Below are 24,250 nucleotides of genomic sequence, written 5' to 3'. Positions count from 1 at the left end.
CATTGAGGAGTTCAGGAGGGCCAATTTGTCACATAAGCCTACATATTATTTTTTGTGGTGGAGAACAGATTTTTAATTGTCAAATATCTGTTTGCAATAAAAGACTCAATACCACCAATGCAAAGAGAAGTGATTTCACTTTTGAGTCCCATGGGCTACCTATACAGAGTGAAGCCTTGATGGGCTGGGGAGTCCAGCAAAAGGGTGACTGAGACTATTGTGTTGCAGGGTGCAGACATCCCAGCACTGCCCTGGCTGGACACACAAGGACTGCTTCATAAAGAATGATATGCACACGGCAGGATGACCCATGGATCTCCCAAGATCATAATTACAAATATGTCTGGCTCTGTTGCTTAGACCCTCTATATTTGTCTGAATATATAATTGGTTGAGTAAGTGTAAACATTGTAAAAATACTCACGAGCCTACCCTCTGTAGGAGCGATGTGGGACTCAGGACGGAGGAATAAAACAAGGTCTACTAAAGACCAAATGAAGGAAGAGGGCACTGGTGACCCCAGTGTGCTGTGACTGTAAGAAACCATTAAAACGTGCCTAGAGGCAAACACCACGTATGTGCAATCACCTCCAATAAGGATGCATCCTTTGAACTGACCCCAAGGTTCTCCTGCACCTGCAACCCCTCACGGAATGTCCCCAGCCCTGTTTTCCTCTCTGCCCCTCCCCCACTGTAGAATGCTCAATGCCACATTCTGGAGCTGTTTGCTTTCAAACTTTTCAAAGCTGTGGCTGGCGCTCTTGAGCCTCTGGCACATATTGGTGACTCTCGGCGTGATCCCTCTGAGTTTTCTCCCCATGGATCCTAGCAGACACGCGTGGTTACTGTCCAATCCTGTAGGAATAACTTCAGAAGGTAAGCCTGGGGTATCAGAATGTGGCACCTGAGTCCCTGCCACTGGCAATTTAAATCTGATACGAGCAACGACTGACTGGACCAAGGGAGTGGGTTGGAAACCGCTCTGGACTTCTGCACGGACATCTCACCTTGGAAGCTGGCAAAGCTTATGGCAGGATGAACAGAGCCGTAGTGGAACTAAGTTGACACAAGGAAGCACACTTGATCAGAAGATACAATGACAGGGCCCTAGACTGGCTCTTCCTGTGTGGCAGGCAGGTCTCCTAAGCACAGGTTACAGGTGTGGTGGAATGGTTCACTGTGGTGGCCCAGGGAAGGTTCGTGGGCAACACCTGAGCTCTGGGTCATTTCTCCAGGCCGCTGGAACTTGGGCTATGAAATTATGGATCTCAGAAATTTAACTGGGCCACCCTAGACCTTAGAAGGACAGTGCAGACAAATGGCCAGGCAGGAAACAGCCCAGTGGGGTCCTCTCTGTGGGGATGGAGGTTACTCTATCAACTGGCAGCCCAGAGTCGCTCACGCCTTCCCACGGAGGAAGGCTTCCCCATCACCAGGCAGTTGATGTCTTCAGAAGCAGAGTTAGGAAACATCAGCTAACAAAGAAATGGGTGATTGCTCTCAACTTTTGGACCTACTTGTTTTGATAAAGCTTGAGCGGAACCTTGGCAGATTCCATGGCAGGCGAGGGTGACAGAGGCGGAGGGACAAACATGCCAGGCAGACAGAGCTTAGTGAGAAGTTTTATTAGAGAGAGGGGTGGGAGGAAAGAGGTAAAGAGACACAGAAACAGAGGCGCAGAGAGGACGGAAGAGAAGAGGGAGACAGGAAACGTCCTGTCTGCCCCAAGGGAACAGTGGGAAAGACAGAGAGAGAAAAAGAGAGAGGCGGAGAGAGGGAGAGAGAGACCGGGAATCAGAGCACAGAAAGAGAGCGGGAAAGAGAGGGCTGGAAAGAGATCGTAAGCGGGCAGAGGCCTTTCTTTTAAAGGGGTCCTTTTGGGCTGGAGGGATAGCTCAGCCGTTAAAGGCTAGGCTCACAACCAAAAATTAATGGGGTCCTTTGCACCTGGGCTGACCGGGACACTGCCTGAGTGCATTCTGCCAGGTGACAGGGGCAGGCCAGCATAATGCCTGAATACTTACACTACTTTTTAAAATATCAGTTTAGAGGTGTTGTCTTGGGAGTGTGTGCAGTTCCCTTAGCCCATCATGTAACTAGCAGGAAGCCTTTCTTCCCTGACGCTGCTTTCACTCAGGGAAGGGACCTGGAGTGCTGTTGGTTTGGTTGGGTTCTGAAGTGGTTGGATCCTTTTCCTGAGACTTTAGAGAGAAGCACTTGTCTTGGGACATGTTCTGTGATACTGTTAAGCAGAGCTAGGACATGTGTCCTGGCCATCATGTGCAGACCTTTTTGACTTGGCTGTCTTTGAGGGGGGCCCTCATGAGTTCCTACTTAACAGAAATAATTTCAAACAACTGCATCCCACTTGGCACCTGGCTTATGACTATACCAACCCCCAAAGCATTCTTTTATATTGGTGGGACCTCACAAGTGAAGGACCTCATGTGGTTTTCATTTCATGGCCAACTGTGACAAATACCAGTGACTGTGGTAATACACAGAAACCCCCTGGCAGCCCCTCCACTCACCACTGCTGGGCTTTCAAGGACAAGGTACCAGGGAACTGCATGGTTATCTTACACGCTAGTGCTGTAAAACATCTCCCAAGCACAGTGGGGATCAGTAACAGTCAGGGCAGTGTGGGCTGCCAGAATCTATCCCATTGTTGTTCCCTGTGGGAGGCATTAGGAGAGGGAGCATGGTACGGGGTTGCCTCCATGATTCTGGAGTGCTGGCTTGGAGGGTAGCATAGATGTGGTTTTGATTTGCATTGCTGGGCTAGAAAGGGGGGGAGGGTGGGTTGAGAGTGTGGAAGGAACACTCAGAAGGGATTGAGGTCAAAATATTTGAAACCTGCCACCTTTACAGAGGCCCTTCTGGAAACTGGCCCTCATTGATGGTGCCTTGCCTCCTGCGAGCATCATTACTAGCATAGTGGTCCAGACAGAGTCACACTGATCCATCTCCTGGGAGAGAGCTGATGAGTTTTCTGCCGGGGATTCCCTAAAGAGTCTCTCAGGGGTGGGAAAGCCGAGGGCTCCTCTCCACAGCAGCAATCAGGGAATGTTGGCAAATGGAGAGGAACAGTGCTCAGCCGCCGGACGAACCCAGCAGAGAATTCCCTAGGGGACATCTGCAAACAGTACAATCTCCTCTTCCCCATGACCTTCCCCCAATTTCCACTGACTACCAGGACCAGAGAGCTGCCCTCCTGTTTCTCTTTATCTTTCCAGCATCTTCATTGGGAAAGAACATGACTGCCAACCCCAGTGCCTCCATGTCTACATTTGCTACCCTGCCTGTTCTCCCACCTGCCCCCCAGCCAACACCCCAGTTATTCTGGGAGCCCCCAGCACCCCTCATGACTGCAAGCATCTCTCCCCGGAATCCTCTGGTGTTATCTACCTTGCCTGGGATGTCTTTGGTGGCAGAAGATGGAAGTACGACCCTGGGTACAGCTGTACCTCTGAACCTTGTGCAAGTGGGGACACCAGGCAGGCCTGTACAGCCCATGCCCAACGCCAACATTGTCCTCACTCAGGTGCCCCTCAATTGTAATGTCCCTGTGACCCAAGGCGGGGGTATGGGGCGCCCTGCTTCACTCTTCATGACAACACCTGCTGCAAATACCTTCATAAATGCTCAAATTGCTTCGACCGTCCAGCCCCAAGAAGGATTGTGGGTCCTGGGCTCTCACCCTCCCACCACACAGCCAGTTGTCCAGCTGGTTCCTGTCAGATCCCCAGTGAACTCAGCACCACCTCCAAAAGGAGCAGTTGGAGAAAGTGGTCCAGCCAATGTCAAAACCAGCTCCCCAGAAAATTACTTGTCCAAACCAGACAGTGTCTATGGGAACTTCCGGCGCTGGCAGCATATCAAGACTCTGGTCCAACGGCACCTGCCCCAGACTCCTGATGCGTCAGCTTTCTCCTGCTTCCTCATGTGAGTGTCACCTGTGCCTGGAAGGTCCTACTGGGCTCCAACATAATGAGTGTGAGGTAGACAAGGAAGATGCTGAGGGTGACAGAACCACTCCAGAGAGTCACACTCTGAGGAACAGTGGTGTCACACTGGGGATCCTGGAGGTGACAGAACCACTCCAGAGAGTCACGCTCTGAGGAATATCGGTGTCACACTGGGGATCCTGGAGTCCCAGAAAGCTAGGGTTTAGATTTAGGCCTTTCACTCCATTTGGTAGTTCTTTGCCTTAACATTTTATCTTCTAGCATTGACCTTAGTGTTTAGGGCCCACAGCATGTCACAACCAGGATGAGGAAAGTGCCAGACTCCAGAACGACCTGTACATTTGTCCCTCACCCCACCATCTGAGGAATTTCCCTTAAGCCAGAAAGGCTCTAGACTTTCCCTAGGGAAACTGTTGGTCTCTGCTCCATGTTTATCCTCAGCAGTTAGTTGCACCATTGCCCCAATCATTGACCCTTGGTTCCAGATCATTCTGTGCATTTTGCCAGTCAGTTCAGTTGCATGACCAGGTAGACTAGAAGACTGAAGCCAGAGGCACTATTATCTCACAGTTCTGGACACTGGAGACCCAGACGGGACCTTGAAGGGCCAGTTCTGACGAAGTCTCCATGGCTGTCTCACGGGACTAAAAGAAAACTTGGGGAGGCCTCTTCTCCCTTCCAAGAAGAGCACTATCCCATCCTGAGAGCCCCACATCATGAACTAAGCCTGTTTACCAACCAAGGCCCCATTTCTAATGACTTTCACTTTGATTTTGTCACCCCCACTTCCATGTTGGGAACCCTAAGCCCCATGTATTCTTCCATACACAGTGATAGAAAGAGACTCACAGGGCAGGCGGGGAAACAGACATAGACCTTTGTGTTGATGTCTACTGCATGGTTAGGAGTTCCTAGAAGCTGACTTTATTCTGACTCAAGGTTATAGATGCATCTTGGGCTGGGTCTGCTGGGTCCGGAGTGCAAGCCAATTATTGGGTTGAGTGGTTCTAATGAATTACAGACCAGTGCTTCGGTCCCTGGCCCGGAGGAAGCCCACCATGAATGTGGAGGAGGGCCTGTGGAGGGGTCTTCAGGAATGGCAGTGTACAAGCAACTATGACCGGATGATCTTCTTTGAGATGGCAGAAAAGTGAGTCAAGGGAGTTTTGAAGCAGGGTATGTGGGGAGCTGTTAAACATGGGTGGGCCTGTTGAGTCAGGATTCTGGAGGAAGGTATATGTTGGGGGTACTACTCAGTTGGAGCTTGGTCTGATGAGTTTGTCACCCACACACTGCCAGGAGGATCACCAGATACTTGGGCCCCTGGTGGTAATCCATGAGGTCCAAGATGCTGTTCTCACTTCCTGGAGTGCTGGGCTATCTGCCCCATGGTCCCAGCAGCTCTGACCTCATTGGCCATAAATCTATCCCTGCCTTTCTTTTGAAGGTCAGAGTGGGAAAACTGACCCATTCCATCCCTGTCGGGTCTCCTCCAGCACTGTGGGTTGTACAAAGCAAACATGCTCCACAAGTCTTAAGTCAAACGACCTGGTACTGAGCCACTGCGTTTTGACAGTAGAGACCACTGCATCACAAGAGGGTGGCCTCAGTTGCATCCTTATGTACCTGGAGTGGTTGTGAACAGAAGCATGCAGAGAGGGAGGAAGCCTCTTACACGTCTGAGGACATGTCTCTGGTCTTTCTGTCTTTGCTCCGTGTGGCGCTATCATGCGCACAAGCCAACAAACAGCTCTCAGAGGGAAGCAGCCACACCTCTGTTTCCCTTCTACTTTCTCCTGGCATCTCCTGGGCCCTTGTCTTCCAGGTCATTCCAGCTCTCCCAGCTTCAGCTTCAGCATCTCTGGATCTGATTCAAGATCCCTGATGTACTCCATCAGTGGTATCTGTGGCCATCTTACCAGTCAGAGCTTCTGTGTGACTCTAGGCAAGATCAAGATAGGCCTTAAGGAAGAGTCACATGAAAGCCCTTCTTAGGCCACCTCAAACTGATTTGATTCCCACAAATACCAGGGAATATAGTGTGCCCCCAAAGCTGTGGTTATGTTCCAAGATCAGCAACTTCATGGGACTGTACCAAATCATCCCAAGACCCTGCACATATGATCACCTTTAGTAATCTCTTGCCTGGGCCCTGGCCTCCCTCATCCTTAGGTTTACAGAATTTGAGAGTGCAGAAGAGATGGAGAATTCAAGGCTGGAAACGGAGAATTCGAGGCTGGAGGTGATGAGAAGTGTCCAGGGTCAAACTCTTACAACCACAAGGCAAGATCCTCCAAGTTCCCCAGCTCCTGAAGTGCTTGAGGAACCAGGTAAGGATCACATACCTTTAGGTCTCTATGCAGAGGTCAAATCAGTCAAAATGGGTTTTTGCCCTGAACATAGGCTTCTTCCTTCAGGTTAGGGCATTTGCTATGTAGCCTGGGGACCCTTGCAGCCCTTAGTCTTGAACTGGGTAATCATTGAGCTGGCCATCATCATTGCTCATCTCTGTCCTTACTCTCTAAGGACCCAAACGCCATATGATCAGGACCTGGACACTGAGTTTGGAGAGCACCTGAAATATTGGTGGCTCCAAATGCTCTCCCACATGACTTTCCTAGACATATCAACCCTTTGCAATGTCTCCTCTCACAGATCTTTAGGTTTGGCTTACCCTAGCGACTGTGGTTCCTCTGAACAATGCTCTACATGGCATGGTTAGGGTGGAACTGAACCCTATCTATGTATCATCATGTTCTCCTCTCTCCTAGTGTGCAACTCCATGAAGACTGGTCCCAAGACTGACCCTGCCGGCCTCCCAGTACTCAGACACAGGCAATTACAAAACACTGAGGCACCCATGGAAATTCCACCTGAAGCTGTGCAGGAGTACATGGATATTATGGACTGGCTGGAGAGGCTTCCACAGTCATTCACAGGAGAGCCCACAGAAAAGGAGGAAGAGGAGAACAGTGGGCCGGAGCAGGAAAGAGATGACTTGTACTCAGATGCAGGGGTCCTGAGCTACATTGATGAGCTGTGCTCCCAGAAACACTTCGTTGAGCAAGTGAGCTGCACCTGGAGTCCTGGTGTGGGCCAGATTCTGAGTTTGGCATCACAGTCCTTGTAACTGAGCCTGCTTCCCTACCTTCAGGGCTGTCTCTATGTCTCTGTCTCTGTCTCTGTCTCTCTGTATCTCTGTCTCTCTGTCTCCCTCTCTGTCTCTCCGTCTCTCTCTGTCTCTCTGTCTCTGTCTCTGTCTCTGTCTCTCTCTCTCTCTCTCTCTCTCTCACGTGTGTGTGTGTGTGTGTGTGTGTGTGTGTGTGTGTGTGTGTGTGTGTGTGTGTTGGTTGTCATCATAACTTGGCAGCAACATAGAACTCCCTGTCCCCGGTACTCAAGTCCTTCTCCTTCTGTTTATAGGTAGAGGCCATAATAAACCCCCAATTTGTGGCAGAAATCCTATCTTCCAAACCAGAGATGGACATACTGTCTCTAATGAAGGTGCTGGAGTATGAGGAAGAACTCAGTGTTGAGCAGGTAGATAGGGAAGGGGGGACACCAGGGATAACAAGAAAGAAGCGATGGGTAGGCAAGAGGCAAACAGACACCAGGATACAGAGAGACATTAGGCAAACTGAGTGGGGCAGGGAGGGCCCCAAATAGAGTGGGGTGCTGAGGGACACCAGGTGGACAGGGGAAGGAGAGGACTCTGCTCATAAGAACCATGTGACCTACAGGAAGTCAAGGCATCCTGCCTGGGGCTTCACCCAGAAGGGGATGCAGGTATGGACATGAGGAGGGGGTGAAATGCATCCCAGGCATGTCAGCCAGCAGACCCTCGGTCTCTGACACTCAGAGACAGTTGACTATCCCCTTAGCTACCTCCACCCAAATGTTTCAGCCCCTGAGCCTTCCAGCCTGGGCTGAGTCTTATATGCCCCTTTCCTCCTGCAGCTGCTGGAGGAGCACTGCCTGACTTTGAAGAAGAAAGGCTGTAAGAGTGCACCTCTGAACCCCGGTGCCCCTCAGATACTTTCCAATGCTTCTCTACCAACTGTCTGCCAAGGTGCAAAGAGAGATGACCATGGTCCCCAAAGAGGGGCCAGTGCACAGAAAGGCTCCTCACAGGTGCCTTCTTTAGATCAGCAGTGTCCTGGAGCTACGACTGCAGAAATATGGGGGCCTAGGCCTACTGTCTTCCCAGGCAGCCAGTGTTTACCCTCACTGGGAGACATTGGGTCCACTGTTATTCCCTCTGGCAGAGGAACCCATCCCCAAAGCCCAGGGTCCAGATGTGCAACGAGCCTCAGAGGAGTTTCTGCTATGGAGGAGTTACAGGAGTCACTGGGCAGAACCATCGAGGACAAAGAGGAGCTCCCCAGCTTGTCCTTCCTCCTGTGGTCCCAGTACAGGCTGGTGCCATGGAAACTGTCTGGCTACTTGTGCCCCTATACAGGTCTCTCTGACTCTGCTAGTATCCCCAAACCCTTATCTCCAAAGATAAGGGACCTCAGTCCGGATCCATCTTCAACTGACAAGTCAAAGAAGCGAGCTCTCATTGGAGGCTTGACTCCTATGGCTAAGAGGTCCAACTCAGGGCTTGGTCATGGGATGTTTGAAGGGTCACTCTCAGCCCTGGGGCTCACTCACCCCTTGCAGGCACAGAAGAAGAAGTTTGAGTCACTAGGCACCCGGAAGAGGAAGAGGAAGAAGCGGCACTGAGCCACCTGTGGGATGTCCCTCAAAGCAGGCAGAGTTTCACTCTGCCTCTACCCGGCACCCCCATACCAAAAACGAAAAAGAAAAAACACCAAGCTCCTGCTCACGCAGGGCTGATCCAGCTGGTGCTAAGGGCAGTACTAGAAGGCTGGAGGCACTGGGCAATAAAGCCAGGGATGAGGGGTGGGCCAAAGAGTGGGAGGGTATTATCACTTTAGATGTTTGTAAGTTACAGTGAATAAATGTAGTTTTGTTGAATACGGTGTGAGGGCCGTGCCTTTGTGTTTCTATTGCTGTGGAGAGACACCGTGACCACAGCAACTCTTGTAAAGGAAAACAATTAATTGGCTTGCCTACAGTTTAGAGGTTCAGGCCATTAGCATCACGGCAGAATGCAGGCAGACATGGTGTTGGAGAAGGAACTGAGAGTTTTACATCTTGATCTACAGGCAGCAGGAAGGGAAGTGTCTCACTGGGCGTGGCTTGAGCATATATGAGACCTCAAAGCCCACCTCCACAGTGACACACTTCCTCCAACAAGGCCATATGTCCTGAAAGTGCCCCTCCCTTTGGGGGCCTTTTTCTTTCAAGCCAACACAGGCTGCTACTTACATTCTGATGTCTGCACTGCTACATGGAGTGAGGAGGTAGTGAGGGAAAACCTGGAGATGCTGTGCTCTAGGGTGCATAGGTGCAGACCCAGGACTTTCTCTAGATTTACCCTCTGACCCTGGGAGCATGCAGCAGACTGACAGCCCCCGGAATCCTAGGCCTCACTCTCTCTCAAAGCCTCACTGCTTACAGGGACTACTTGGAAAACGTTATTATTATCTGTGTCCTCAATAACCTTCACAGCCTGCAGCCCTGTGGACCATTACCCAGCTTCTAGAATTAGCCTAGCAATTGCATTTTTCTGCAATAACTCAGGGAGCATTTTCTGATTGCCTAAAGACATAGGTGACAAGACTAATCCAGTCGTCAGCAAGCCAGGGACTTCTTGAGTGTGTGGGTGGTTCTAGGAAAAGGCCTGGCATATAGAGAGGGGGCAGTAGCCAGCTGGGGAATGTTCAGCTGACACCTTCAGCCAGCTCTCATCTTACAAGTCTACAAACACCACGCTCTTAATAGTGACAGGAGGAATCTGTTCCTTGACTCGTTTTTGTAGATTCTCTTATTTTTTTTCTTTATTGAGGATTGAGCATAAGACTCTCTATGTGCTAGGCAAGCATTCCACTGCCAAACTATATCCCCAGATTCTTTTGCTTTTTGAGACAGAGTTTTCCTGAGTTATGCTAGTTGGCCTTAAATTCCGAGTCCGAGTGCTGCCTTGTCACTAAACAACAGTGAAATCTCCCCCATGAGGACAGGAATAAAATTCCTAGTAAGTGTAAGAAGAGGAATGGGACATGATGCGTTGCTCTCTCCTCGTAGTCCATTGTTGTGACACAGCATGCCAGTTCTTCGTGATGTGCTGAAGAACCCCAGAAGGAGAAAGCACATGAGCCAAGGTCTTAGTTAACGTTCTATTCCTGTGAGAAACACCAGGACCAAAGCCATCTTGGGGAGGAAAGGGTTTATCTTACAGCTTATGTATCATCATGCAGGGAAGTCAGGGCAGGAACTCAAGACAGGAAACTGAAGGCTGGAGTTACAGCATGGGCTGGAGAAGAGTGCTGCTTACTGGCTTGTCTCTCGTTGCTAGCTCCACCTTCCTTTCCTACAACCCACTTTCCAGAGATGGCCCCGCCCACAGAGGTCCGGGTCCTCCCACATCTATCATTAATCAAGAAAATGTCCCCAGACTCGCCTACAGGACAGTCTGATGGAGGCATCTTCTCGGCTGAGGTTCCCCTTCCCAGACCCTGGCTTGCATCAATTAGACAAAACAACAACCAGCACAAGAATATGCGGGAACATCCCCCTACTTTTCATTCTACTGTTTTGGCTGAGTGCTGATCCTAGTTTTCTTGGATCCCCAAGTACTGTCTCAGAATTCACTGTACCCTGGGCATCCACAAACTTCCTACTTCAGTCTCTCTAGGTGCATCCAGAAAACAGACCTCTGGCATCTGAGGTAATGGATTTCAGACATCCTCTACTGGTTACTCTAAAAGTGCAAAGCAGAGCGACCCATTTACCTGTCGCTTCTGTGGTGTTCAGAGAACCGACAGGGCATTAGTAAGCATTCACAGTCTGCTGCACAGTGCACCGTATAATCTATAGTATGGATAGTCACAAATGGGAAGAACATTCCAAGACTGTTTATAATTTGCAAACATGAGGGGGGAACTAAAGTGCATGCTTCTAAATAGTGCATGAGTTAAAAGATAAACTCAGGAAAATTAAAATTAGAACTGAATGAATGTAAGAGTCAGATAAATCATTGGTCAGTGGGAAATAAGTGGTGGTTAGTGACTGCCTTGGAAAGAAAAACAAACTAAGGCGTTCATGTCGTGAAATCAGAAAAATACAACAAGATAAACCAGAAAACAGAGAGCAAAGAATACAGGAGTATAAGCAACAAATTTAAAGTTAAAAGGTTAAATGAATGGAATAAAAAGTTGGTTTTGAAATGGTCAGCAACACGCATAATCCGTTCATATCAGCTGAATGTGATGGAGGATGTCATTTAAAAATTGCTGCCAGCCATGTAAAGAAGCCAAGACTACAGATCCCAGATTCATTAAGAGCATGTTAGAAAATCTGCACATTCATGTTAAAGACTTCCATGCAGGGTTGAGGGATGGGTGAGTTTATGAAGTGCTTGTCTACACCCAGTGAAATGGATGCCCGGAAGCCACATGAAAATACCAGTCACTGTGGTGCACACTTGAAACTCCACATCTAAAGCAGCAGAGACAGGTGGGACCCTAGACTTGATGACTGACTCGCTCTGGTTCTGACCTGCCATAGGGTAACCAGTGTTGGTCTTTCACACACACTCTCCTGTCATGGGTGGAAACTTCCCACTGTACCCCACGATACAAAGCATTCAAACCAAATAAAAGCCCAGAACCATGTCTGAAATAACTTGTGCTTTCTACACAGTATCGTGAGTTGTGGCATTCCTTCAAAACTGGCATTTGTTGTAGCACAGTTCAAACACTTCCAATGACTCATAGGAATCACGTCTTCACAGAAGAAGGAGGAAGAGGATGTTGTAATTTTTAAAAAAGCAGCGGTAGAGAGAGAGAGAGAGAGAGAGAGAGAGAGAGAGAGAGAGAGAGAGATGCCATCTGACAGAGTTCAAGCCCCACCCCCACACCTGCTGTCACTGGGATTGTGAATCTGTTTTGAGTTTCTAGGCTGAGAGGAGAGTGTAATGTATGTATAAAATAATCAGTGATCAGGATCACGTGACAAAAACAAGGTTAGGTTTTAAACCACCAAAATGTCCCCACAGCCCACGCACTGCTTCTCAGTCCCACGGGCAGCCCGTGAGAGTTCCTATGGCTTCCTATCTTGCAATGCCTTGTCCCTGCTGTATTTTCTGGCCGTTGAACACAAAGGGCTATTGTTTCTTACTGTTACTTCAACTCGTGCTTTCCCGACACACTGTAATCTAAAATATCCTTCCAGCTACGTGTTCGGTTAGAGTCTGTTGAGATCATTGGGCCTTTTAAAACTGGTCTGTTTTCTGCCTTACATACAGCAACCTGATCAAGTCTGTCCTTTGTGGATATGTTTCCTAGTCTAGGGCTTATCTTATTTTTTCTTTTTTGAAATCACTTACAGAGCAGAAGTATTTACTTATTTCCAGTGGTGGGGATTGAACCCAAGGCCTCTTGAATCCATTCCAACAAGCTGCTGTCACCAAGCTGCACCTGAGCACAGAAGGTTCCCGTTGCAATGATGTCTGCTTTGTTGATAATTTGTTCCTGAGTTTTGATTTGGTCTTGTATGTTAATTTGGCTGGAGACTTGGATCAGCAGCTAAGAGCACTTTGGGTTCTATTCCAGCACCCACATGTTGGCTCACAACTGTCTATAACTCCAATTCTAGACTAACATTACCCTCTTCTGGCTTTCATGGGCACAAGGCATGTAGTACACAGACATACACGAGGGCAAAGTACCCAAACATAAGAAATACAATTAAAAAAAATACCTTAATTTCACTCAATATTAATAGTCTTAACTCGCCTATAAAAAGATACAGGTTAACAGATTGGATACGAAGACAGAATCCATCTTTCTGCTGCATACAAGAAACACACCTCAAATTCAAAGATAGACATTACCTCAGAGTAAAGGGTTAGGATAAGATACTCCAATCAAATGGACCCAAGAAACGAGCTGGGGTAGCTATCCTTTTATCTAACAAGATAGACTTCAAACTAAAATCAATCAAAAGAGATGAAGAAGGTCATTTCATATTCATCACAGGAAAAATCCATCAGGAAGAAGTCTCAATTCTAAACATCTATGCCCCAAATACAAAGGCACCAACATTCGTAAAAGAAACATTATTAAAACTCAAATCACAAATAAGGCCTCACACAGTTATAGTGGGAGACTTCAATACCCTACTCTCACCACTGGACAGGACCACTAGACAGAAACTTAACAAAGAGACAAAGGAACTAAGAGAAGTTATGACCAAAATGGGATTAACAGACATTTATAGAACTTTCTATCCAAACACAAAAGAATATACCTTCTTTTCAGCATCACATGGAACCTTCTCAAAAATTGACCACATTCTCGGCAACATAGCAAACCTCAACAGGTACAAAAAAATTGGAATAATCCCCTGTGTCTTATCAGACCACCATGTATTAAAGATAGAAATCAAAAACAAATCAAAGTGCAAAAAAACTACCAACTCATGGAAATTGAACAACACGCATTTGCAATATTCCTGGGTCAAGGAAGAAATAAAGAAAGAAATTAAAGACTTCCTAGAATTCAATGAAAATGTTGACACAACATACCCAAACTTATGGGACACTTTGAAAGCAGTACTAAGAGGAAAGTTCATAGCTCTAAGTGCTCACATGAAGAAATTAGAGAATAGCCACACCAGAGATCTGACATCACAGCTGAAAGCTCTAGAAAAAATGGAAGCAAATTCACCCCGGAGGAGCAGACGCCAGGAAATAATCATACTGAGGGCAGAAATCAATAAAGTCGAAACAAAGAAAACAATTCAAAGAATCAATATAACAAAGAGTTGGTTCTTTGAGAAAATCAACAAAATAGACAAACCGTTATCCAAATTAACCAAAAGGCAGAGAGAGATCATGCAAATTAACAAAATCAGAAATGAAAAGGGGGACATAACAATGGACACTGAAGAAATCCAGAGAATCTTCAGGTCATACTTTGAAAACCTGTACTCCACAAAATTGGAAAATTTAAAGGAAATGGACAATTTTCTGGACAGTTATCACTTACCAAAATTGAATCAAGAACAGATAAGCAACTTAAACAGACCTATAACCTCTAAGGAAATAGAAGCAGTCATCAAAAGTCTCCCAACCAAAAAAAGCCCGGGGCCAGATGGATTCACTGCAGAATTCTACCAGAAATTCAAAGACGTGCTAATACCAATACTCCTCAAATTGTTCCACAAAATAGAAGCAGAAGGGACATTGTCAAACTCTTTTCACGAGGCTACAATAACCTTGATTCCCAAGCCACACAAAGACACAACTAAGAAAGAGAACTACAGACCAATATCCCTCATGAATATTGATGCAAAAATTCTCAATAAAATCCTAGCAAATCGAATACAAGAACACATCAGAGAAATCTTCCACCATGATCAAGTAGGCTTCATCCCATGGATGCAAGGATGGTTCAACATATGAAAATCCATCAATGTAATCCACCATATAAACAGACTGAGAAAAAAAGACCACATGATCATCTCACTAGATGCCAAAAAAGCCTTTGACAAAATCCAACACCCCTTCATGATAAAGGTTTTGGTGAGATCAGGGATAAGAGGAACATACCTCAACATAATAAAAGCAATATACAGCAAGCCAACAGCCAACATCAAATTAAATGGAGAGAAACTCGATCCAATTCCTCTAAAATCGGGGACAAGACAAGGCTGTGCACTCTCTCCATACCTCTTCAATATTGTCCTTGAAGTTCTAGCTAGAGCAATAAGACAACAAAAGGAGATCAAGGGAAAACAAATCGGAAAGGAAGAAGTCAAACTCTCACTGTTTGCAGATGATATGATAGTCTACATTAGTGACCTGAAAAACTCTACCAGGGAACTCCTACAGCTGATAAACACCTTCAGTAAAGTGGCAGGATACAAGATTAACTCAAAAAAAAAATCCATAGCCCTACTATACACTGATGACACATTGGTGGAGAAAGAAATCAGAGAAACATCACCCTTTACAATTGCCACAAACAACATAAAATACCTTGGGGTAACACTAATCAAAAAGGTGAAAGACCTGTACCATAAGAATTTTGAGTCTCTTAAGAAAGAAATTAAAGAAGATACCAGAAAATGGAAAGATCTCCCATGCTCTTGGATAGGTAGGATCAACATAGTAAAAATGGCAATCTTGCCAAAAGCAATCTATAGATTCAATGCAATCCCCATCAAAATCCCAACACAATTCTTCACAGACCTTGAAAGAACAATTCTCAACTTTATATGGAGAAACAAAAGACCCAGGATAGCCAAAACATCCCTATACAATAAAGGAACTTCTGGAGGCATCACCATCCCTGACTTCAAGCTCTAATACAGAGCTATAGTCCTGAAAACAGCTTGGTATTGGCACAAAAATAGACTGGTAGACCAATGGAATAGAATTGAAAACCCTGATATTACCCCACACACCTATGAACACCTGATTTTTGACAAACAATCCAAATTTATAAGATGGAACAAAGAGAACATCTTCAACAAATGGTGCTGGCATAACTGGTTGCAGACATGTAGAAAACTGCAGTTAGACCCAAGCCTATCGCCTTGCACAAAACTTAAGTCAAAATGGATCAAAGATCTCAGCATAAATCCAGCTATACTGAACCTATTAGAAGACAAAGTGGGAAATACCCTTGAATTAATCGGTACAGAAGACCACTTCCTGAACATTACACCAGTAGCACAGACACTGAGGTCAACAATTGATAAATGGGACCTCCTGAAACTGAGAAGCTTCTGTAAGGCAAAGGACACAGTCAGCAAGACAAAACGACAGCCCACAGAATGGGAAAAGATATTCACCAACCCCACATCTGACAAAGGGCTGATCTCCAAAATATACAAAGAACTCAAGAAGCTAGTCTCCAAAACACCAAACAATCCAATTAAAAAGTGGGGTACAGAACTAAATAGACAATTCTCAATAGAGGAATCTAAAATGGCTGAAAGACACATAAGAAAGTGTTCAACATCCTTAGTCATCAGGGAAATGCAAATCAAAACAACTCTGAGATACCATCTTACTCCTGTCAGAATGGCTAAAATCAAAAATACCAATGACAGTTTATGCTGGAGAGGATCTGGAGAAAGGGAACACTCCTCCACTGCTGGTGGGAGTGCCAACTTGTACAGACACTTTGGAAATCAGTATGGCAGCTCCTCAAAAAAATGAGAATGAGTCTACCACAAGATCCAGCAATTCCACTCTTAGGCATATACACAAAAGAAGCACATTCATACAACAAGGACATCTGTTCAAGATGTTCATAGCAGCACTATTTGTAATAGCCAGAAACTGGAAGCAGCCTAGATACCCCTCAACCGAAGAATGAATAGAGAAAATGTGGTACATTTACACAATGGAGTACTACTCAGCGGAAAAAGACAATGGAATCTTGAAATTTGCAGGAAAATGGATGGATCTAGAAGAAACCATTATGAGCGATGTAACCCAATCACAAAAAGACAAACATGATATGTACTCACTCATATTCGGATTTTAGACATAGAGTAAGGATTACCAGCCAACTGCCAAAGATTACCACACTGCCAAAGAAGCTAATAAACATGGAGGTCCCTAAGAGAGACATACATGGTCCCCTGGAGAAGGGGAGAGGTTCAAGATCTGCTGAGCAAATTGGGAGCACGGGAAGAGGGGGGAGGGAGCTAGGAGAATGAGAAGGGGAGAGGAAGAGGGATGCCGAGGACATGAGGGAGCAGAAAATATGAGTCAGCGGGAGAATACACGATAACAAGAATGGAGATATAATAGAGGGAGACACTTTTGGTTTACAGAGAAATCAGGCACTAGGGAAATGTCTGGAGATCTACAAAGATGACACCAGCTAACTAACTATCTCAGCAACGAAGGAGAGGCTACCTTCAATGCCCTCCCCTGATTATGAGATTGATGACTGACTTATATGCCTTCATCCAGCAGCTGGTGGAAGTAGAAGCAGACACCCATAACTAATCACCAATCTGAACTGGAACCCACATGCAGAGAAGGACCAGTGAAGAGCACAGAGGTCCAGACCACGCTGGTGAAACACAGAGAAACAGCTGACCTGAACATCTGGGAACTCTTGCTCCCCAGTCTGATAGCTGGAATACCAGCATGGGACTGATCCAGACCCAAGGAATATGGTTTTCTGTGAGGAAACCTCAGAAATCTATGGGACCTCCTGTAGAAGCCCAGTATTTATTCCTAGCATAGGTGTGGACTTTGGGATCCCAGTCCACATAGAGGGATACTCCCTGAGCCAAGACACATGGGGGTGGGCCTAGGCCCTATCCCAAAGGAAACGAAAGACTCTGATGACACCCTATGGAAGGCCTCACCATCCAGGGGGAGCAGAAAGGATATGTGACAGATAAGGTTTTAGTTGGGGGGGGAGCAGGTAGGGGAGGATGGGTGGGAGAAGGGAAATGGGATTGTTATGTAAAACAATCCTGTTTCTAATTCAAATAAAAAAGTTGGAAAAAAATACCTTACTGTAAATCATGTAGGTGTTTCCCCAATATTATGCTCTACACATTCATAGTTTGTTGTTTTACATTTTAGTCTCTGACCCATTTTGAGTTATATTTTGTCATGGCATATGACTGTGGCTATATTCACTTTTGGTTTGGTTTGGGTCTAAAGGGTTTTGCTTTGGTTGTTACCTAATGAATTCTAACTCTTCCATGAACATATGTTGAAAAAAGCAAGTTTTCTGTATTTACTGCTTTGCCCAATACTCGTTGATTGTACAAGTGTGTTTCCAGGCCCCATGGGCTTGTGCCACTGCATTGAAACTATAGATCCATTTGGAAAAACTGAATTATTTCTATGTATTTCTCCCTCCTCCCTTTATTCTGCATCCTCCTCCTTCCCCTCTCTTCTCATGCTTGGCCCCATCTGCCACCTGCAGTTCCACAGGCATCACTGGGGGGTTGGCTGCTGTGGGTTCTGTGGCAGGCAGAGATTGGAACACACCGTTGCCAAGGACATGGAAACCAGGCCACCGGGACTGGAGCTGAGTGCCTGCACAGACAGGGAGTCTGCATCTTCCTGTGTAGCTCAGGCTGGCTCAAAATTCACTATGTAGCTCATACTGGCCTTGAGCCCTCTTGCTCCTGCCTCCCAGGTCCTGCCATGACAGGCTTGCCTCAACTCCATCTGGACAGGGTACTAAGATTTTGTTGAGTTTTGCGTTTCTGTTCATAGGAGACACTGTTCTGTTATTTCCTATTCTTGCAGTGTATGGTCTTGGTATTTGGGTAGTGCTGGTTTAACAGAATGAGTTAAGATGGATATCTGCTTCTGTGCTCTGGGGGTTTGCAGGAAACTGGAAGGGGTGGAGGTGATGGATCTCAGTGGTAGATCCCTTGCCCCCCTCCCTAGGTTCAGTCAACAGTACTGTTGGGCAAAAGGGAATTCATTCGACTTCTTCCCCCAAATGGTTGCTGGCATTTACCAGAGAGAGGACAGGCGTTTATTTAGTGTCATGTTTGAGTCCTTGTGCACTGTGCACTTGTGGGTCAGGGACAACTTGTGGGAGTCTACTGTCTCCTTCCACAAAGTGGACTCTGTTGCTAGAACTCAGGTCATCACACTTGGTGACGAGTGGCTTCATCAGCTGAACTATCTTGCCAGCCCTGGTGCTATAGCTATTATCTACTCAGTGCCTATTGTGAAACGCAATAAATGCGGATCTCGATGGAGTCAGAGCAAGTTTGATGAGCAGATGTTTATTATAAAAGTACTCATGCGATGGAGTCAGTCTTATACCACCAGGCAGGTCAGGGAACAGAGAGAGCCGCCTGCGTGTGACCCTCATATTTAAGGTCTTGCTCCGTCACTCTGACCACCCCCAAGTGTGTGTGGTCTGCATCACCTGTGCCAGCACCCAAGAGGGCGTGGCTAACATTTCCCCTACAAGTGCCCTTAATATTTATTCAGATTGTGCATGCTTTATGTGAGCTTCAGTGAGCTGTATCTGCTGAGGAAATGGTCCATTTCTTTGTCGTTTGTGTCAGGCGTTGTTCAGACTTTCCCTTTGTTAGCCTTTTGATGTCTACAAGAAGTGTAGGGATTTTCTCCCTTTTTTTCTGATGTTGTTCTTCCCTCATCACCCCCTTAATACAGGTAGTATTAAGCTTCATTTCTCTATTGATTTCCTGTGTCCAATCTCATGTATTTTGAGCCTAATTCTTATTTCTGTTCTGCTTATCTTACGTTAGTTTTACACTTCTTTTTCCCTCTTAAGATAGGAACTTAGGTGATTGATTTATATCAGTTTCTTAGTATGTCCATCTCATGTTTATTTTCCTCTAAGCATTTCATTTGGTGTAGCCCATAGATTTTTTTTTTTAGATTTTATTTTTCTTTCAAGTTTGTATATTTAATATTTCTCAGGCTTCCTCATTAATCCATGTAATATTTGAGTGTTTGGGCTGTTGTTTGTTCACTTTTGAGACAGAGTCTCCCATGAAGCCCAGGCTGGCCTAGATCTCAATATGTAGCCCAAAGTGTCTTTGAACTTGTGATTCTTCTATATTTGTGCTGGGATTAGAGACTTGAGATACCCCAGCTGGCTTTGAGGTGTTCTTTGCTGTCATTCATTGTGGGGATTTTATGTTCCTGATTCTAGTTTTATTCTGCAGTGGCCAGAGAGTACACATCCTACAATGTCAACATTTTACAAGAGATTCAGAGTCAAACACCTTAGAGCCACTCATTTGTGAAGAATAGGCTTCAAATACTCTCTCTCTCTCTCTCTCTTTCTCTCTCTCTCTCTCTCTGAAAGAGCTACAGCTCTCATAAGACTTTGAGCTTGACTCACTACTATCTCAAGCCTCCGGCCATTGGTTGTGACAAGTGGTAATGACTTGTTAATCCCACCCAAGAATGAGACCGCTATCACAGATGGACGCCAAATTTGAAGCAAGCTTTAATTAAATGCTGGCCAGGTTGATGGACTTTCTGGCCAGGTCCATCTCTGGGTTTCCAGAAAATGGCCCCGGGCCACATTTTGCAGGGACTTGAAAAGATAAACCCACCATTCACCATATTTCCCATGAGGTCCAGTCAGGGGCAAACATACAACCTGACATATTTCCTGCCCACATACCTCCTGCCCACATGCAATAAAGCACATCCAGTGCAGATTGCTCCAACAAACAAATGTATTCTTAACTGCAAAGAGAACTCTTAATCTACAAGGTGTATTTTTTCGTGTTTTGGTATCACGCTCTTTGCCTACAAGCCTGCACAGCTATAAAGTGGATTCTTCCCGGTCATGTGTTGTTGGGTCTTACGCTTGGATCTGCTTAATTGATGCATTACACCATTTGGTAGGTGATGGTTGACACAGTAGGATAAAATCTACCATGTTTGTTATTCTCTATTCATTGTCCTTGGTATTAGCTCTTACTCTTGGTCTCCACTCTGCCTTTTGTGGTCTTGGTTTGGAATTTTAAATGTCTCCATTTGTTTCCTCATTGCATATTCTTATCTTTATAGTAATGTTTTTACTCTTTGGGCAATATACAATGAGATGTCATCTACGTCTACCTGTTCCACTCCATGAGAACCGTGACCACCTTACAATGACAAAATAGCCCTAGTTTCCCTCTCCCAACTTTGTCATCCATCTACTTATTTAGAGGGCCATAAACCATTGTGTGTATTCATGCATGCAACTTATATACAGTCATTTATTACTTCATCCAAACTGTTAGATTTCCTTCCTTCCTTCTTTACTTTTTTTTGTGTACATGTTCACATATATGTGTATACATGTAGAAACTAGAGGATAACCTTGGGTGTCAAACACTTGTCCTTCACCTTATTTTTTGAGGTACAGTCAGTATCTCACTTGGACTCTAGATTTGCTCATTAGGCTTGGCTGGCTGGCTATCAAAGTCCCGGGATCTACCTGCCTCTGTCTCCCCACTCTGGGATTACAAGATATGGCAGGCTTTTACATGGGTGTTAAGGACCAACCTCAAGTGCTCAGGCTTGCATAACACACACTTCATCCCCTGAACAATCTCCCCAGCTCTGTTAGATGAATTGAGTTAGAAAAATGATAATTTCTTTGCTTTCTTCTTTAATGGTCTTCCTTCATTTATGTAGATTCAGGTTTCTGACCTATATCCTTTTTCTTCTCCAAGAATTTCATCTAACATTTAAGGTGAGTCACCTAGTGATAAATTTCCCCAAGTTTTGCCCATCTGAAAAGTCTTTTTTTATGTGTATGTGTCTGTGTGGGAATGTGCCCGAGTGTGGGTTCCCTTTGGAGTCCAGGGATTCAGATGCTCTGGGGCTGGGGTTATAGGAGGAGGTTGTGAGCTGCCTGATACAGGGTCTAGGAACTGACCTCAGGCCCTCTATGAGAGCAGTAAATTCCCTTAACCCTGAGACATCTCTCGAGCCCTGGTCCTTCACCTTTGAAGGATAATTTCACAGATTATATCACTCAATCATTGGTGGGTTTTCTCTGAATATTTTTTTAAGTAGACTTGTTTTAATTTTATGGAGTACAGGAGTCAGGGTCTCAATATGTAACTGTAGCTGGCCTGGAACTCACTATGTAGATTAAGCTGACCTTAAACTGGGGGGGGGGCAATTGCTGGGGGGTAGGGAGGTGGACATCCTCTCCCCTCTGCCTGCCAGGGAAGAGTGGTTTTACAAGGGTTTAACATCATGCCCAGCTTTTAAAATGGATTTTGAGTGTCTTTTATCTTAAAATATTTGATTTTATTAGTTATAATTAAGTGTAGGTATGGTAAAGAGGGATAGGCCGCTTTACTGCATAGGCCTCTAGGGCTTTGTTCAGCATCAATCTTGAACATGTCTTTCAGGACAGCCCCTGCCAGGAAATCACTTACTGCAGCCCAATGGAACAATAGCAACATTGACAGATCCTCCCCAGAGCAGGAAACCCCGCCTCACTGTTAACTGCAGCATATCTATCCTCCACCTGGCTACTCCAAGTTCACCAGCTTGAACCTCTGTGCCTCCTACCACATATTAACTCCTGAGATAGGACCTCAGACTACCCCCCTGGAGCATTTGGTCCCTGACCTCAAGACATGCCGAGTCCTTTACTAAGCAGATCTAGCCTTACTATGAAGGGAATTTATGTTTTCCCAGGCATCACTGTTGCTGATTATACAGAAAAAATTCAAGTTACAGCTCATGCTCCTCCAGAAATTTCCACAGTATGCTCTAATCGGCAGATAGGTCTTGGGAACGTCAGATTTGGTTCATTTGATGTGTTAGATGAGAAAAAAAAAATTGTCCACCACTGTCCGATTAAAGCAAGCCGTATTTAGACTAGCTAGACAGCTGCCTCACCCTAGGTTGGGGTTTCAGAGAGCCCCCCCTCACTGGCTTTTGAGGCCCCTTATATGGGGAAGGGTTGGGGTTGATAGAAAACAGCTGTTGAAATAATTGGCTGTTAGCACTTGGACAGAAGAGTGGGGGACTCAGGGCTCAGGTCTGCCTGTGGGGCAGTAAGTGAAAGAATATATAAGGCAGAAGGGCAGTAATCACAGATGTTCAGGAGCTCAGCAAGGCAAAAAGGGTGTGTATACATCATGGGCCTGCAAGTTCAGCTTAGGTTGAAAAAGATGGTTTGTCGGATACATTAGTCTTAAGAAACAAACTTACCCTTGTAAGGTATGGAGACTTAATAGCAATGTATGACAACGTGGCTCCTGTTTTGATTTCACATATGCTGCCTTAGGGTATAATTGATGGGGCTATAACATCCTGAGTAGCAGCTAAAAATTGATGGCAAAGGGTTTCAGAGCCTAGTGCAGCAGTCGTCAACCTGTGGGTGGCAACCATGTTGTGGGGGTCACATATCAGGTATCCTGAACTTTAGATATTTACATTACAATTCATAGCTATTGCAAAATTACGGTTATGAAGTAGCAATGAAATAATTTTATGGTGGGTGGGGTCACTGTGTTAAAGGGTCACAGCATCATGACGGTTGAGAACCACAGGCCTAGTGGGAACTGAGTTGGTGTATCTCTGATAGGTTTGAGTGCCTGGCCTAAGACCTTGCCCCTGCAGGCTATCACAGGGCTGCAGGGCACTAGACAAGCAAAGAGCCCTTAGAGGAGTGCTGTCTTTCTTACCTGGAAAACAGATGAGGGTAATCAAGGTCAATTTCAGCCATATATTTTTCCCATCTTGTCCATTATTTGTGGGGAAGGGATGTGCTTTCTATGAAGGGAGCAATCGTATATATCCCCATGCCTACTGCTGCCCATTGGATGTTTCAACAAGATTATTAACGCCTGAGGGGTTAGACAAAGAAGGACAAGAGATGACTTCCCTGTTATGGTGTTCTTCTGTGTGTATGTTTCTCTTATTGGTTAATGAATAAAACACGGATTGGCTGATTGGCCAGACAGGAAGTGACATAGCTGGGCAGAATCAGGACATAAGCAGGGACAGACAGGAAATCGCTCTCTTCTCTGTAGAGATGCTGAGCAGTCATCATGTAGCAGGCAAAGGAGTTGCAGGTCCGGCATTCGCTAGTAAGATAAGACCACATAGAAATACATAGATTAATAGAAATGGTTAATAAAATTAAGACAGAGCTAGCCAATAAGAAACCCTAGCCAACGGCCAACAGCTTTATAATTAATATAGAATCTGTGTGCTTCTTTGGGGCAAGGAGGCTGCAGAACCAGGTGGGAAATTCCATTACACTTCTCCTATTAAGCCTCCCCTCAATCCTGGGAAAGAAGGCTTGGGTTTTTACACGGGGCACTGATATCTCTGCCTGGGCATGAAGAGCCTAGTGTATGGCTCACTGCATAGCCAGTCTGGGTGGATCAGTGGCCCCTTACACAGGAGAAAGTAGCAACTGCTCACGCTTGGTTAAGGAGCAGCTTTAAGCTGGATGTCTTGAGCCCAGTGCTAATCCCTGGAGTACTCCCATTTTTGTCATTAAGAAAAGGTCAGAACAATAGAGTTATTACAAGACCTCAGCACTGTCCGTGGTTATGCAGCCTACAGGGGTTTTACAGTCTGGCCTCCCTCCCCTAAGCTGAGCTGTCAAGGGGTGCGTTCTTTACTATTCCCCCTTCATCCTCAGGACCTCCTCATTTTGCTTTTAGTCTCCCTCTGCTTCATTTTCAGGAACCTA

The 24,250-nt window shown here is 45.8% G+C and overlaps 1 protein-coding gene across 1 annotated transcript; it reads left to right on the top strand.

The window, feature by feature from the left end:
• Positions 1 to 818: 818 nt before the first annotated feature.
• On the top strand, positions 819 to 8,693 carry LOC100754022 (NUT family member 2). Its single transcript, XM_027410037.1, has 7 exons — positions 819 to 876; positions 3,237 to 3,945; positions 4,990 to 5,118; positions 6,141 to 6,298; positions 6,740 to 7,035; positions 7,392 to 7,508; positions 7,926 to 8,693. The coding sequence occupies exons 1-7, from the start codon at positions 819 to 821 to the stop codon at positions 8,691 to 8,693; spliced, it is 2,235 nt and encodes a 744-aa protein (XP_027265838.1).
• The last annotated feature ends 15,557 nt before the right edge of the window (positions 8,694 to 24,250 follow it).

The sequence above is a fragment of the Cricetulus griseus genome, chromosome 3 (assembly GCF_003668045.3).
Source record: "Cricetulus griseus strain 17A/GY chromosome 3, alternate assembly CriGri-PICRH-1.0, whole genome shotgun sequence".
NCBI lineage: Eukaryota > Metazoa > Chordata > Mammalia > Rodentia > Cricetidae > Cricetulus > Cricetulus griseus.
The sequence above is the reverse complement of the archived record's forward strand: the minus strand, read 5'-3'. Positions and strand labels throughout refer to the sequence as shown.